The following is a 15,997-nucleotide window of genomic DNA, read 5'->3' on the forward strand; positions in this document are numbered from 1 at the left end:
CACTTGTATGGTTATTACTGATTAGAATTATCATGTGTAGTTGCGAAAAAAAGAAAAAGAAAAAAAGTGGGGGGGGTAAATTAGTCATTTGGTCGTTCAATTGTGCAATAAAGTCTAATTTGGGCCCTTGATTGATATGTGCCAATTTTGTCCATCAACTATTAAAATTAAAATCAAATTTATTTCATCATGGAGTTGGTTCTACTTTTAGTTAAAGTTTTAATGGAATTATCTAGTTTGAAATTAACTTTATTTTGAAAGTTAAGAGACAAATGTTACAACAAAAAAAAAGATAGTTGGGAGACAAAATTGACATAATAATTAATAATTAAAGTAGGATATGTGATGGTTGGGGCAAGAATATGGGTGATGATATAAAGATAAGGATAAAAAAAAAAAAGGTTGGGTAATTACCATTTTCCTTAGAAAATTTAAGTCAATGGAAAGAATGAGGGGTGGGAGAGTACATATATTCTCCCTGGTTTCACAAAATTCTCTCCATAGCAAAGGAGATAACTTTTCCTGGCTTGGAAAAGAAGGAAAATTTATGAGGTATAATTTTAATTAATTCAGTTAATCAAAAAAAAAAAAAAAATCTTATAGAAAGTGGATGGATTGAGAAAATAAAGTAATAAAATAAACACAATACATTCACTTTTATATAGTGTCATATTTACCAATTCAACTAATTACATTTTTTATTTATGTAATACAAGCATGATAGCAATTTTATACAACCTATATTGTTTATCTTCTCAAGTAAACAAAAAAAGTTAAATTTATTTATAACAGTCCACTTTTTTTATAGAGATAAAAATATTTTCTCATATTTTTCTTCCCTCCACAGTTTCGACTTTCCTATCATTCAAATCAAACAAACCATTGATATCAACCAAAGGACTACCTAAACACCATACCTCTAAGCACTCGTACTTTTAGGTCCCGAGGAAAATGACTAAAATGGCATATCAGCAGAAATTTTAGGTTATATTAACCTTTAAAATAATTTACTAATTTGAATAAACATGTGGGAGCTAGATTGTTTGGAAACTCTTAGAACACCAGGGAATGAAGCTAAGACATGATTGTGTGCTTATGTGAGAGATTGCAATAGCTCATAAAACTCTCCAATAGTTACATCTTTATCATATGTAATCCAGAGGCTTACAAAAAGAGAGAACCAATACGTACATATTCTGGCCATTACTAGCAGTTGATGACTGCATCAGGAGCATCAGTGTCTACAGTGATCACTGCTATAAATAGCCCAATTAACTTATAACTTACAAAAAGAAAGCAGCTTGAAGTTACTGTGCTGATATACAATGTTCCTTTGTGAATTGATGTGCGTGGAATTTCACAAAAAAGCTTTATACTTACAAAACATCTCTTCACCATGAAGCACTGAATATTCCTAGTCCTGGAACATACACCTCTAGTTTACAAAAAAGTTGCGAATCAATGACAGAAAAGCTCCTCGTTACCAAGGGGCATTAGCCACTTCTTGGAACACAAGCTCAAGCTTGTCAGCAGCAACATCTAGATTCTCAATCTCAGCATCAAGGCTTTTTATTTTCTCCTTTACTTCCAAAAGCTTTGCCTCCAAAGTTTGCACCTCCTCTTCTGCTTGAGCTCTTACAAGTGTAGCTTCTTTATACCTCTTTAATTTCAGTGAAATATTCAAAAGCTGCTCTAGCCGAGCACGCAGGAAGCCCACATTCATGCCTAACACCTCAAAGGCTTTCAAAGTCTTGTCCCAAGTGGACAAACTTTCTTGTGAAGTGGAAATCTTGCAGGCTCTAATGGCATCAGCAACATTAATAGTCTCGGAAATCATTCCAGCCGCCAATTTACAGTTAAGACCCTCAAGTAGATGTTCATGAAGAAATGATTTCTGACTGCAACAGAGCTCAAAGTACTTGGTCAGAAGGAATTTGGGGAGCTCAGAGTTTATAACCAGACCATTAACAAGAACAGCAAAATCTTCAATGCCTCTAACTTGTTTAAAATCAACCACGGAATCTGATAGTCTGATTCCATCCAAAATTTCTGAGCCAATATCACTGTCATCTTCTGAAAGATCCACTATAGGCCCAGGATCAGTAACACAGACCATAATATTATTCTTTTGAGTATTTTCTTGAGAAAGAGTCTTCAAAGCCTCATTTACTGGCTCTTCACAAGCCCTAGTATCCTTATCTGCATGATTTACACAGTTGGAAATAAATGACAATATAATGGAAGAAGAGTAGAATGCTGCAGTTATTTAAAGAAGATCAAGGAAAACAAGAACAACAATGTGAACTGCAAAGCAACTTACCGTACTTCATAAGTTTCATGCCAGCATCCAATTTCAAGAGGGCAAGAGCACCATCCACTTCATCCGAACCATTTGATCTGACAATGTAGACCTAAAATTGGGCAGGAAAAAGATGCACAGCTAATATGCATTGACAAGTAATAGGCTAATAGCTCCAAGCAGTATGTAATAAATCATATCCTACAAATTGACTTGCTAAATTCCCCAAACAAAAAAGCATATAGGAGTGGACGAGACCTTTATGGGTTTTAATTTCTGTTAAGGAAAAATTCCAAAACAAGAGATTAAACCAACATTTTTGGTCCTCCTTTCAATTTTTTTCCTAGTCTCTGCAGAATTCACTTATAAAAAGCAGGTACTTCGATGCAAGAGTCAACACCCAATAAGATAAACAATATTTACTCCTTGAGTTGAATTGGTTTTTGACTTCCCCTCTATAGACTTCTCCAACCAACAGATTCAACATCAATTCTTATACTTTCTTTATTACTATTTTTTCGCAAAAATGACCACATATATATATATATATATATATATATGATCTTTAATCACACCAAATCACTGTACAGGCATAGCATTGAATACAAGCATTCTAATCAAGTACTCAAGGAACATTGGGTGGAAGGTAGTGTTGGTAAGTCAGTTTATAAACCTCTTGTATTAAAATTGGTAATAGCTTTAGCATTTGTAAGGTAATGTATAAGTAGTAACAAAAAGGTTCAAATAACTACCTTAAATTTGGAAGGCTTGACTAAATGGAAAACGACAATATCTCCCTCCATTAATTTGTGAGAAATGGAAAACCCTCTCCATCCAGCACTTAGTCCCACCTTTTCCGCAAGATATTTTGTTTCAAATGCTTCCCCACTTTCATCTTCCAGAACAATTGTTGTATCTTGCATAGGCAAATGTGCACGACAAAAGTGCTTTGGGAGACCCTGTCATTTAAAAACAATTGACACATACAATAAGTCTGTTGATACCTACCCAATTCCACAGACAAAGTGAGGTTTACCAGCCAAAATCCACCAGTAACATTTGATGGGAGCATAGTCTTGACAAGGCTAGGGAACTCAGGCTCTAGATTTGCTTGAATCTCTTTTGCTTGTTCTAATACACAAGACTGAGCTTCAAATGTATCATATAAGCTGTCTACTGTTGCTCTCTTCAACCGCTTAGGACTGTACTTAAAAAAAAGGAGGCAGCACTGTTAAAATGTCATTAAATCTCCAATATATCATAACAGATTAACCGGGAAATCAGTCATACTTACCCTTGTAACTTCTTATTATTGACTGCCTGTTCAAGAATCCACAAAAAATTCCATTAGTTCAGTACTATAATACATTCAAAAGAATATTGAGATATTAGACAAACCAACAGAACGTAATTACTGTATAATACAAAGACAATAAACCGTAAACTAATTTGAGAAATGTAGTATAAGACTAGCCAATGTGGTAAGCTGGCCAGCACAAGCAACTACAATATAGCCTGCATTTGGTTTAGTAACATTTTCAGAAATAAGGGTACGTAAAGTAGGAGACTAGTGATTATGTAAACAACAAAACAGATAAATTTTCCAGGACTCCCAAAGGAAGAGCAATGCTAGAGGTACAGAATTTTTCACAACTTGTTAAGGTGATAAGTTGTAACTTGAGCAACATCATTTTCTAATGAGCCCACCACTCACACAGATTTTATAATATACCAATCACAACAGACTCCGTCAATCATTGTGCAAAAAAGTTTGAAATTTCTGTATCATTAGATTTGTTGCACACGCAGTACAGAAAGTTTGTACTTCTTTTTTTTTTTTGCAAAAAAAAACCCAACAAAAGTATAATGACTCTTTCTAAAACTGGTTATCACAAGAGTATAATGACTTCAAAAATTATTTTATTTTTTCAATAGACCAAAAAAGAATGAAAAACGTGTATCTCTTTCGTTTTCTAAAAGCTGTTTTAAAACCCAGTTCCAGTTTAGGCTTAAGAATCAGTCATTTCCCCAAATTTCAAATTTCTTACTGTGTTCATTTTTCAACAATTTCAAAAAAAGAAGATGAAAGTTTCAAACAGCATCGAACAGACTGGTACACAGAACAGACTTTTCAACACTAAACAAGATTAAAGTTTCACATTTATTTTTTGTTCAAAAAAACAAAACAGAGGACAGTGATTCTTACTTGCTTATCGGCCATTTGGTTAAAGCCCGGAACTTTTTTCAGCAACAGCCTTCCCATGGTCTTTGTTGGCCGCCCTCGCTTCTGAGAGTTGAAAAGAAAAGCAAAAAATCACAATCATGAACAAACAGTCAAACAAATGGCATAATCAGATAAAGAGAGAAAGTGGGTGAACCTTGGGAGAAGAAACAGTTGGGCATTGGCTCTGCTTTTGATCAGCTACAGCCATGGATTTTGTTGAAGGTTGAGTTAAAACTCAGAGTTTCTTCTCTTGTGTCTATTTGACTTTGATTTTTTTGTTTTTTTTTTTTGTTTTGGGGAATAAGCAACAGGGAAGCATTTGTGTATATAAAGTTCTAGAGGGAAAAACCAAGGACCGTTTAATTTAAAATTGTTAGCTAAATAAAAGACTGAGTTTAAAAATTGCCTAGAAATAATAGGGGGATGGTTGACTGGCTGAGCCGGTTACGTTTGGTACTGAGCAGTGAGTGTTTTTTTTTTTTTTTGTGAGGAAGTTTTAATTTATGGCATTTGCTCTTGATAGTAGTTCTTTATTATCAGACCAATTGGTGTTTTGGTGTAGGCGGGGATTGAATCTCAGACTTCTTATTCAACCATTGAAGACTATATCAGTTGAGCTAATTAGAACTCACAAGTAATATGAGCCTTAAATTTTAGGATTGAGCTCTAGTGATCTTGCACGAGATGTAAAAGTTGCTAAGATTATTAAAACTTTTTTAAAAAAGGTTAAAATTTAATTGGATAAATTCTATTAACTTATCTTTGAGTTTATGGTTAATGTTAAACAGGTTCAAAACATTTTAAAATTGATTAATTTGGATGATATTCATTTTTCTCTTTCTCTTTTAAGGACCAAATTTATTAGTTTTGAGATATTTTGGACATGTTAAGCGGTAACACAAATCTCAAGGTAGGTTAATGAAATTTACCCAATCAAATTTTACATTTCACAAGGGTGGTAATTACACGGTAGATCCAAACCCAAATCTTAAGTAGTGGTGTTTGTTGGAAAAACTAGTTTTGCATCTCATACAAAACAAGCCGCAAAAACAACACAAAGATCTACTTCATTCATAAGAGATAACATACAATTTTGAATTCTAAAACAAATGATAGAAAGCGTATCTTGATGTAAAAAAAAAAAGAAAAAAAAGAAAGAAAAAAGTAGATAGTATCTTGAGAAGACTTTCAATCTTTATCCCAATTCCCCATTGCGCCCAAAATGTGTGGTTTCTCAATTAGTTCTCACATACATTGATTTTCGCTTTTGGAAAATGTATTCAAGAGATGTTTTAGAGAAAACTGTTTCTCTTCTTTTAATCATATGTATATTTTAACTACTTAAGTAGTTACTTTATTTAGTAACTTTTATTAAATAAATAACTAATTATTTAATTGTGTTAGTCTTTTGGGCCAGCCCAATTGGGTTTTAGTATGTGGCTTGGGATAAGACCAAATGGACAAATAAGGTTCTAACTCCAATGGGCTTTGAGCTTCCATCAACTCTTGATAAGCCCAAAGTTACCATTAATTATATAACAAGTACTACTATGGAAATATAATTGCATCCTAGGCCTTATTAATAAATTATATCCCAAAACTCTAATATAATATCATTTGACCCCTCCATAAAATATCCATAATGAACAAAGTTATAATAAACTATCCCCTGTTTAATGTTTTAGTTATTCATATTTATGAAATCTAATTTCATTAAATATAAATTTGAGTAACTCTTTACTGAAGTGGCCGGCCTTGAATCACCAATTTTCATTAAATTTATCTCAAGGACATATTTTGTGTCTCTATATAAAAAAAAAAGATTATGGATTCTATTTTGAGAATATGTGTTCCCTCAATACTACATGCGGTTATCCAATATACTAAGATTTTGACTTTTAAATTAGATCTCATTCTTGATATATCAAAGCAACCTACATTTCATGATCGAGTTCACAATCTAAGTTTATAAGTCATTTATGTAATATACCATGAGTACGTACGGTCCAATACTAATTAGGTAATATATATATATATATATATATATTAAAAAAAACATTTTAATACCAAATTTTAAAGAAACTTTAATTAGAATCAAAATTGGATTTTGCTTTTATTAGATATCTATACAAATTAAATTGCTTAGATTTTTGTTGTTATTTTTTCTCTGAACTAATGAGCATATTTTTTTATACTTTTTATATTTAGATATTTTGTATGCAAAGATATTGAAATTAACAAATTGTAATTAAACTGAACGATTCCATGCACCATCCATTTAATTTAGGATATACAATTTGACCAACTTATTAATTTATTTTGTGTTATATTTAATGGAATTTCACAGACAATAATTGTGAATTGATATTGTATATATAGTATCCAATAGTGATTTTCAAAATTATATACCTAATAACAATGTAATGAGAAATTTGGCGTAACCAATATTATGAAAATTACAAAGGAAAAACTATTTTAGTACCTCCAAATGTCATAGTCGAACTATGTCCTATATTTTTAATAACTCAAATTAATATTAATAGTACCACTACAATTTATCATTCTCGTGCATAAGCACGAGTTACATACTAGTTATTTATAACATGCCAATAAATTAGATTTTAGGACACAAATCCTAACAGTGGCTTCACCTAGAGAGAGCTACTTAGTAGAGCTTTATTTTACAAAGATACACTTCTAGATTTCAAGACCCAAATTAATATTAAGAGAATCTTAGTAGTGGTGGCTTGAAGAATTGGCGAGACATTTGTTCATTTGGATATCTCATAATTTTTGTTGGTTTATTTGCTAAATATATGACATAAAAGATATAGTTTTTAGTAATTTTTATGCCTAACGTGTGACAAAAGCTAAAATCTAAACCTTTTTTTTTTTTAGTTAGTTATATTTATTATTTTTCAAAAAGATGAAACAAAAGACAAAAAGTTAAAAGCTTTAGGGGCTGTTTGGATTTTTTTTGTCATCACTTATCGCTCCTTACTTAATTTTCGTCACTCATCACTCATCACTCATCATTCATCACTTTAAATACCCTAATTTCTCCAACCCCGTTTGGCACTCATTACTCAGTTATGCCGTTACTTTTTGTTTCAAAAAAAATTCAAAAAGAAAACTAAAAAGTCAAGATATGCGGCTAGGCTTTGTTTTAAAAGAGAAAAAAAAAAAAAAAAAAAAAAAAAAACCCAAAAGTCAAACATTGAGGCTGGATAGTGAGAGAGTTGTGAGTTTAATTACGGAAATGCCGTTGAAAACAGAGTTATGGAAACTAAAAACACCTAAAATGTGTTTTCAGTTTCCATAACTCATTACTAAAAAATCAGAGAATTGAGTGATGAAAACAAAAACTGGAAACAAAATCCAAACGGACTTCTCATCCATGGTCCCACCATTTTTGAGTTGTGAGTTATAGAAATAGAGTTATGAGTTATGGAAACAGCAAATCCAAATAGCCCCTAAAAGTGGCATCTAACAAAGTTATTTATTTTGTACCATACTTTACCGGATCAAAAGTTTTCATACTAGTTACCAAAACTGGTATGGTTAAGCGGTTAAGCCCCTTGAAATATTTCAGCTTAAATACCTATTTCAACATGTTTGGGCAATTCCCACGGAAAACACAATTTGGGCCAACACAACTTTGCTTTCTCTTAACTTTGTTTTGTCAAATGGTAGGTGTGTGATCTATTCATTGCTTTTTCTTCCATCATGTGAATTTATTGAGATAGTTTGTAACCACAACTTTTGTGCAATAATTATTGCCATGACTTGATGTAGTTCAGTTATTGACTGTAGTTATTCATTTTTTTCTCTATTTTTTTCCCAAATTGAGGAGATAGAATTTTGGTGGGATTGGAAAAAAACACCCGGGTTCTACTAATTTTCCGTTCTCTCATTCTCTCCAACCAAACACTCATAAAATCATTTTTTCTCCACTTTTTTCTTCTTCATTTTCTATTCTCACTGTTTTACCCCAACCAAACAAACTTTGAAGTCAACCACTTAAACAAAATTTGGTCCCATAAGAATTGTGAAGTTGTTATGATACTTTGGTGTTTTCGTTCACTCTCCTCATATATATATATATATTGATTATGATGATGGGGGGAATATATTTTTGGGCTAACATATTGGACTGAGCATGGGTTTGCTTAAATATTTTAAGTGGGAGACGTACGTATGAAGCGTGATACACAATGATCATAAGAGGAACTACACAAGCCCACAGCCGTGTACAATGAAGTCTTTTATCTCTGTCATATTGAAACCACAATGCTCCTTTTTAGGTGATCAATAATAAGAATCCAATCTTAATTTCAACCCACCCAAAGATGGGTATTTAGGTGGTTGGTTTTAAGTTTTTACAAAGAAAATTACGCTCCTTTATATAAGAGAAATGAATTGAAAAAAGACAATAAAAGAAGATGACTACTAATAAAAAGTAGATAACAAAGAAGATGAGGACTAATACATGAATAGATAAAAATTAATAATAGCTGTCAGCTTTGGTAATCTTTCATGGACACTGATATTTTAATGATTTTCAAGCCTTTATTAAAGAGTTTCAAAAAACATCAACAAGCTTTTTGCTTAAAAAGCTTTCTCAGATTAAACGATTTTTTTTTTTTCAAATTCTGGGTTGAAATCTTCATTTTCTGGATCAAATATATTGATTTCTTAAAAAAATTTATTAGGATGATATCCAATTCCTTTTTTGAGAATATTGGAATAAGAAATTTTGAACTTTTTTATTTTATTTTATTTTATTTTTTTTATAAAAAATTTCTAGCTTCACTGATTTTTCAGTCACTGATTGCTGACATGCAGCTATATCAAAACTCAAAAAGCTTAAGAAAATAACATGACAGAGTGTCAGTGATGCTACATAGCAGTAGAGACATTAGAGATACCTCTCATTGCTTGGATTCGTTAATCTCTTCCTGTGACATAAGCTAACAAGTTCCACTAAAAAACCATACATACACATATAACTTCAAAAGCACCTTCTCACCATGGAGCATTAACTACTTCTTGAAACACAATCTCATGCCTCACCACATTCACCTTCAAAGCCTCAATCTCATCGTCAAGTCTTTCTTTGGTATTCTTTAATTTCGAGAGCTTCAATTTGAGAAAATCCATTTCTTCTTCTGCATGAGCTTGCTCTAGTCTAACTTTTGATTTCCTCTGAGGGTCCTTGACTGCCGCTGCTTCCATAGCAATGCTCATCAGCCGAGCCACTCGAGCATGTAAGAACTGAACATTCATGCCCAATAGCTCAAAGCCTTTCAAAGTATTATCCCAATCTTCAAAATCAGCTAGAGGGGTCAAAAGTTCACAACCTCTAATGGCATCCACAATGTTGATAGTCTCAGAAATTATTTCAGCAGCCAACTTGCTATTAATATTTTTGCGCAGATTGTCATGCAGAAATGAATTCTGAGAACAGCAGAGATCATAATACTTAACCCTCTGGTAATCTGAGAACTGGGAGTCTATGGTTTCGCCATTCACAAGTATGGTGAAACTGCTGATGCTATTAACTTCTTTAAAATTAGCAATTGACCCTGTAAGTCTTAGACCACACAGAACATCTGAGGCAAGATTTTTCCTGCCATTTTCATACTGATTTGCTGCATTCCCAAAACTAGTAGTAGTATCTAAATCCTTCAGGTTGTTTATTTGAATAGTCTCTCCAAAAATGTCTTGCATAACACGGTTGAAATACGTAGTGTCTTTGTAAATTTTGATCTTCATGTCTTCAATTGTTTTTTTGTTCCAAGTTCAACATCAAGGAGAAAAAGAGTATGCCATCAGTTAATTATGGGTGCAGTCACAAATTCAGGAGTAGAACATAGAAACAAAATACCATACCATAATCATTTCCTCTTGCACAAGCATCTAAATTTGGAGGGCCAAAAAGCCCATCTACTCCAGCTAAACCATTCAGTCTCACCATGTACACCTATGAGAGTGAGATGGGAGGCAACAATTAACCTATATCTTTTTATTTAAAGGAAAACAGATTAAGAGTTTGCAATAGAATTTTAGTAAATAGACCCAAAAAATAAAAGGCAAAATAATAGAAGGAATCCGTATCTCTAGTACAAATCCTAGGAGCCATTGACAAATTGCTTGAAATTTGGTGATCTAAAAGGGAATCAACGTGGGGGTAAAACTCACTACAGTCATGACCTATGCTGCTTTTTAGCTAAATTCCATCTTTTACACCTCTGTTTTATTGAATTTGCAATTTATGGTCATTTTTCTTTTTGTTACAACTTTTGAAATAAAAGTCATAAACTTGTAATACAGTCCTATAAATTCTAGGACATTTCCTAGAGTCCGTAGTATTAGTTTATGTAATTTTCTCAATTTTGCCTTTTTTAGTGATTTTCCAAAATTTTAGACTAATTTCATACCTAACACGAATTAGGGTTTTCTTTAAGGATTTTCTAGCCACCTTAGGATTTCTTTAATATCTTCCTATAAGATAGTGATCGGCCTAATAGAAAGCAAGTTATTCAATAATACAATTTGAGAGAGAGAGAGAGAGAGAGAGAGATTCTCTCTTTTTTTTGGCGGATTCTAGAATAGTTCTCCTTGTGGATTCAAGGAACCTCTTAAGGATTTAGGGGTTTGTTCTTGAAATAGATGTGTACTTTTTCTTATGGCTATCCCGCTATGTGAAAATGAAATGCTTCTTCCAGGATCTTCCTTTCCAAAATGTGGCAATAAAACAAGTTATAATCAAAACCAGAATAATATAGGAACAATGAACAATAAGTCATTTATATACACGGACATAGATAAACATGCACTCAACTTAAGAGACTCAAATAATTACCTTGAACTTGAAAGTCCCAACCAATTGGAAAACCAGAACATCATCTTGGCATAATTTGTGCGCAATTGAAAACCTTCTCCATCCAGAACTCAATGCTGCATTTTCTGCAATATACTTTGTTTTGTACTCTTCCCTACTTTCATCTTCCAAAATAACTATTATATCATGCCTTGGCAAATGCATTTTGCAGAATTGTGCTGGAAGACGCTGCCATTAAATAAGTTAGAAGAAACAAATCTGTCTGGCACCCAGCTATTGTTACATTCTTGACCTTGGGATAGAGTTTTGAGCTTACCAGCCAATAGCCACCAGTAACATTTGACCTTACCAAAGTCTTGATAAAACTAGGAGATTCCGCTGGCAAACTAGCTTGAACCTCCATTGCTTGCTTCAAGGCAGAAGACTTGGCTTCCATGCTGTGGTATAAGAACTCAACCATGGCTCCATTTTCATTAAAGCTTTAAGTAAATTACAAAGGCATCAATGCAAAAGGAGAATTTTGTTCTCTTAGGCATTGACTTTAATGACCAAAAAAAAAAAAAAAAAAAGGAAGGAAGAAGAAAAACCAACCTCCGGGGCTTACATGGAACAACAGATAACACCTGCTCATAATTCACAAAATAAATATTTCCCATCAATATGTCAATTGATTATATGAAATGCAGTTATTCCATATAAACCAACCAAGGAACTGGGAAATTCAGATGTTGCAGTAGAGACATATAAAAGAGATCAAATAAAAGACAAGTCTCTATGAAATGTCTACAAGATCAATTTCTATTCCAAAGGTTATAAGGCTTATTGGCTCACACCATCAATTTTGGGGCCTTTTGCATATTAGTTTGGTACATTATGGCAGGTTGTATACCATACTCAGTTTAAAAACTTAGGCACAACTTATGGGGGCAGGCTTTCAGTGGATAGACTCTGTGTTGTTATAATGACCAAGTTTATGTCTTAATTATCTGAAAATCATAAGCAAAATGAAAACAGATCTAGACCATGAAAATTAACACGTCCTTAAAACTTAATTAAGTGAAGGGACCAAATTTGAAAATAAACCCGTACAAAAAATGTATACTTAACAAATATGAGACTCTCCAACACCCCTTCTTACTTCTATGCCACAAATACACAAACAACACGAGCATGTAGAGCCAAAAAACAAACAAATTGGTCCCTAATATCATAATTAATTTCTGCTTTTTGGGATGTCTCACATTGTTCCTCTGGTGTGAGTTTATGCATTGGGTGAACATCCCTTACCTAGTCGTTCAAACAATTGAGAAGTCACAATCTGTCAAGAATTACAAACTAAGTTGGAATAATAACTCCAATTATCACGGTATACAAGGTTGGATTGCTGTTGCTGACTATGGTGTGGTCCTAAAGGAAAAATGACCAGAAAGCTATGGACTACACAGACATTGGTTGCCATCAATCAAAGTGAGTGCCTAATTATACTAGGCTTGATTTTTATAACATGCATCCTCCTGGCTCAGGGTTCATACTTCATATTAGTCCCTTAAATTCTCATAAGCTTGCAATTATTTTCTAAATAAATTAATTCTTAATGCCATAAAATTCCAAAGGTGTCTGGGGGCTGATGATAAAGAATAATCATCATACTCATAACGGCTCAAGCTCAGAATTAGTCTATATTAGAATATTCATATGCAAGCGAGGTTAGTTAAGTATTAAAGTCACATGCGAATGCTAATAACAAGAGTGAAAGGTAAATATAACATAATTGGACCAAACTCATTGGTTTAAAGTTTGAGTAGTGTTTGTTATACACAAACCTTTTTATACATACCCCAAAAAAGCACTAAATTTTACACATTTGTACGCATATCCCAAAAAGCAACTGAAATTTGTTTTTTGGGGTGCGTGTTTACTGTTTACCTTTAAACCTTTGGGTCAAGTGACAATATTAACCCCTTAATTTGGACCCAACATCGTTTGGACCGTTTTGTCAAGCCTAATAAAACAGAACAAACACTAATAAATTTACTCAAAGATAAGTTCTCACTAGTTCAGTTCCACTTCCACCCTCAGAATCCAAACGCTTCTCATGGGTCAGGGACATCTTTGAGTCGGTGGGCCAGCTTTCCTCTGCTTAATCTGATGGGGTACATAAAGATGCAAAGTGGTCAATATGCAGAACCAGACATGCAAATGCAAGGAAATGAGAGGTGGAGAGGGAAAGCTTTACGAGGTAGAAAAATCATAGCAAAAGTCAAAAATAAAAGACTGAATCAAAGAATACAAATAATGAAATGGTGTTTTGCCTAAAGAGAGAAAATATGTACTACTTTTGTCATCCATGTGAGGTTGGCTCTCTCCTCTGAATTTTACTTTACTTTTTGTTGTTATGGATGAGATGCTCAAGGCCTCAGCATTGCTGACTTGCTGTTGTTCTGCTGTTTTCTCCACTTTATTGTTTGCCTGTTTGAGTTTATTTTGGTCTTCAAGGAGATATATACTCTTTTTTTTTTTTTGGTAGTTGTTTAATTGTACTTTTAAACCTTTTTTTTTTTTTGAGAAATTTAACAAATAAAGTTTAAAAGTACAGTTAAACTTTAATCTTCAATCTTAGCTTAGGTATTTAAAAAAATTTCAATCTAGTCTTTAAAAAAAAAAAAAAACCCAAATAGTCATAAATACATGCGTCAAAAGTTAACTCTGGCTATAAATTTTTTTTTAAGAAATAATTACAACATACTTCTAACCCCATAATTTGAACCCTTTCCCTCCTAGACCCTCAAACATTTTATACATGAAGAGTTGTCAATTCAGCTACAAGATATTTGATTATAATTTTGAGTTGAGTTTAGGATCTTTTTGACACAAACTTATATGTACAAAGACTAAAATAATGGGTTTTAATTGGGTCAACTAATATTTAGCAAAAAAAAAAAAATTTGGGTTAACTACGTAAAGTCTTGTCTTAGACTGATGATTTAAAAAAAAAAAAATATTTACAACATACTACTAATTTTGTAATTAGAACTCTTTCCCTCTAAGCTTCCAATTACTTTATGTAAAGTGAGGTACTAATTCAATTAGAAGGCCAGAGGGCAATAATTAGAGAGTGAACATAATAAATTTAATTTTATCCTATCTATAGGAAAGAAAAGTGATTAAAAATAAAATATTTCAAAGGACGAGTACTAATATTTATATTGAAACATGCGATGATGGTTGAGGATTAAACGTGTAATTAAATATTAGTTTATTGAGCTTTCAATATATATACATATATATATATATATATATACACACACACACATAAAGCAAGTCATAGCAAAGGGGTCTGAAGGCTAAATCCACAAAACACGGTAAACATGATAGATTGTCAGTGGTGTGTGTATATTGGGACTGTAGGGTGACTTTTTGAACAAGAGCAAAGCTTGGGTCCATTACCTTTAGCACATTATCTTTAGCGCATTGATGCAATGAATGTAGTTAAAAGTAGATGCGGGGCACTATTAGAGCATCTGCATTGGTAGATGCATAATTTTTATCTATTTTACAAAAAAAAAAAATTAATTTTTATTTTATAAACTTACTTTTATCAAACATCCACATTAGTTTGTTTATTCTACACATTTATTCAATAAAATATTCATTATTGACTCAATACCCAGCCACCATCAACAATTAGAGTAGCGGTGATCATCAACCCATACAACCACAATCATCAACCCACCTATCAAAATCCCAAAACCACTAATCAAAATCATCAAAACCCACTAATCAAAACTCACTGATCAAAATCACCAAAATCCACTAATCAAAATCATCAAACCCACTAATCAAAACCATCAAAATCCACTTATCAAAACTCATTGATCAAAATCACCAAAATCCACCAATCAAAATCATCAAACCCACTAATCAAAACCATCAAAATCCTAAAACCATCAAACAAAGAAAAAAGATAGCAATAGCGATCAGCAAGAGCAGTGGTGATCGATGAGGCAACGATGATTGGTGTGAGTAGCAGCGAGATCAACCCCTCTACTAGAAAACCCATTGATCAAACAACGAGAAACAAAGGAGATTGGCGATTGGAGAGGTCTTTGTGGCGATTGGCGAGAGATCAGGTGCGACAAGAGATCAGTGAAGGTTTAATGGTGATGATTTGATCAGGTGATGATTTGATCAGTGGCAGTGGTTTGATGATTTGATCAAATGAGAAAAAGGAAGAGTGAGGTGAGAGTGAGAGCAACCAGAGACAAGGAGAGAGAAAAAATTATTAAAATATTAAATGCAAGTGTTACAGTAACTATGCATATATGTATGGTTACTGTAGCAATTGTGCATTTATGTACAATTTTACACCCACTGATTTGGGTATTTTTGGGCCAAAATGTGCAAAATAAAGGGTTTTTTGTATTTCGCAAGACTTTGAATCCATTGATGTGGATGCTCTTACAATGGCTTCAACGAGGATGAGTGTGCTTTTAAAAAACAATTATTATACTTTTTGTGATTAAATTATTGTCACATGAGTAATGACTAATAAGTGATCATTTGATATACTTTTATTTATATGATTTGAAACATAATTTGAGCAAAAGTTTAGTTATATATAGAATTTTTT

At 32.8% G+C, this 15,997-nt stretch overlaps 2 protein-coding genes across 6 annotated transcripts; both read right to left on the reverse strand.

Annotated features, from left to right (window-relative positions):
- Nucleotides 1-1,111: 1,111 nt before the first annotated feature.
- On the reverse strand, nt 1,112-4,881 carry LOC115967670 (B3 domain-containing protein Os01g0234100-like). Its single transcript, XM_031086811.1, has 7 exons — nt 4,678-4,881; nt 4,506-4,586; nt 3,594-3,619; nt 3,336-3,501; nt 3,052-3,258; nt 2,321-2,411; nt 1,112-2,199 (listed from the first exon to the last, which is right to left on the reverse strand). Exons 1-7 carry the CDS (start codon nt 4,729-4,731, stop codon nt 1,481-1,483), a joined length of 1,344 nt encoding a protein of 447 aa, XP_030942671.1. The 5' UTR covers nt 4,732-4,881; the 3' UTR covers nt 1,112-1,480.
- Nucleotides 4,882-9,433: 4,552 nt separating this feature from the next.
- LOC115967337 (B3 domain-containing protein Os01g0234100-like) lies at nt 9,434-13,825 on the reverse strand. Of its 5 annotated transcripts, none has more exons than XM_031086412.1 (7): nt 13,704-13,825; nt 13,421-13,512; nt 11,959-11,990; nt 11,684-11,804; nt 11,389-11,595; nt 10,416-10,506; nt 9,434-10,300 (listed from the first exon to the last, which is right to left on the reverse strand). In XM_031086412.1, exons 2-7 carry the CDS (start codon nt 13,475-13,477, stop codon nt 9,549-9,551), a joined length of 1,260 nt encoding a protein of 419 aa, XP_030942272.1. In that variant the 5' UTR covers nt 13,478-13,512; nt 13,704-13,825; the 3' UTR covers nt 9,434-9,548. The 5 variants fall into 5 exon arrangements, with proteins under 5 accessions (XP_030942272.1, XP_030942269.1, XP_030942270.1 ...); XM_031086409.1 differs by having other exon boundaries at nt 11,684-11,846; XM_031086410.1 differs by lacking the exon at nt 13,704-13,825 and adding an exon at nt 13,604-13,629 and having other exon boundaries at nt 11,684-11,846.
- Between the last annotated feature and the right edge of the window lie 2,172 nt (nt 13,826-15,997).

This window comes from Quercus lobata, chromosome 11 (genome assembly GCF_001633185.2).
Source record: "Quercus lobata isolate SW786 chromosome 11, ValleyOak3.0 Primary Assembly, whole genome shotgun sequence".
Taxonomy (NCBI): domain Eukaryota; kingdom Viridiplantae; phylum Streptophyta; class Magnoliopsida; order Fagales; family Fagaceae; genus Quercus; species Quercus lobata.

Coding starts and splice junctions, on each gene's coding strand:
- LOC115967337 (XM_031086409.1), bottom strand. CDS start 13,477: ATGTCCCTGACCCATGAGAAGCGTTTGGATTCTGAGGGTGGAAGTGGA. Junction 11,596..11,683: donor TTACTGGTGGCTATTGGCTG/GTAAGCTCAAAA, acceptor ATTTAATGGCAG/CGTCTTCCAGCACAATTCTG. Junction 10,301..10,415: donor TGCAAGAGGAAATGATTATG/GTATGGTATTTT, acceptor AAACAATTGAAG/ACATGAAGATCAAAATTTAC.
- LOC115967670 (XM_031086811.1), bottom strand. CDS start 4,731: ATGGCTGTAGCTGATCAAAAGCAGAGCCAATGCCCAACTGTTTCTTCT. Junction 3,502..3,593: donor AATAATAAGAAGTTACAAGG/GTAAGTATGACT, acceptor TTTTAAGTACAG/TCCTAAGCGGTTGAAGAGAG. Junction 3,259..3,335: donor TTACTGGTGGATTTTGGCTG/GTAAACCTCACT, acceptor TTTAAATGACAG/GGTCTCCCAAAGCACTTTTG.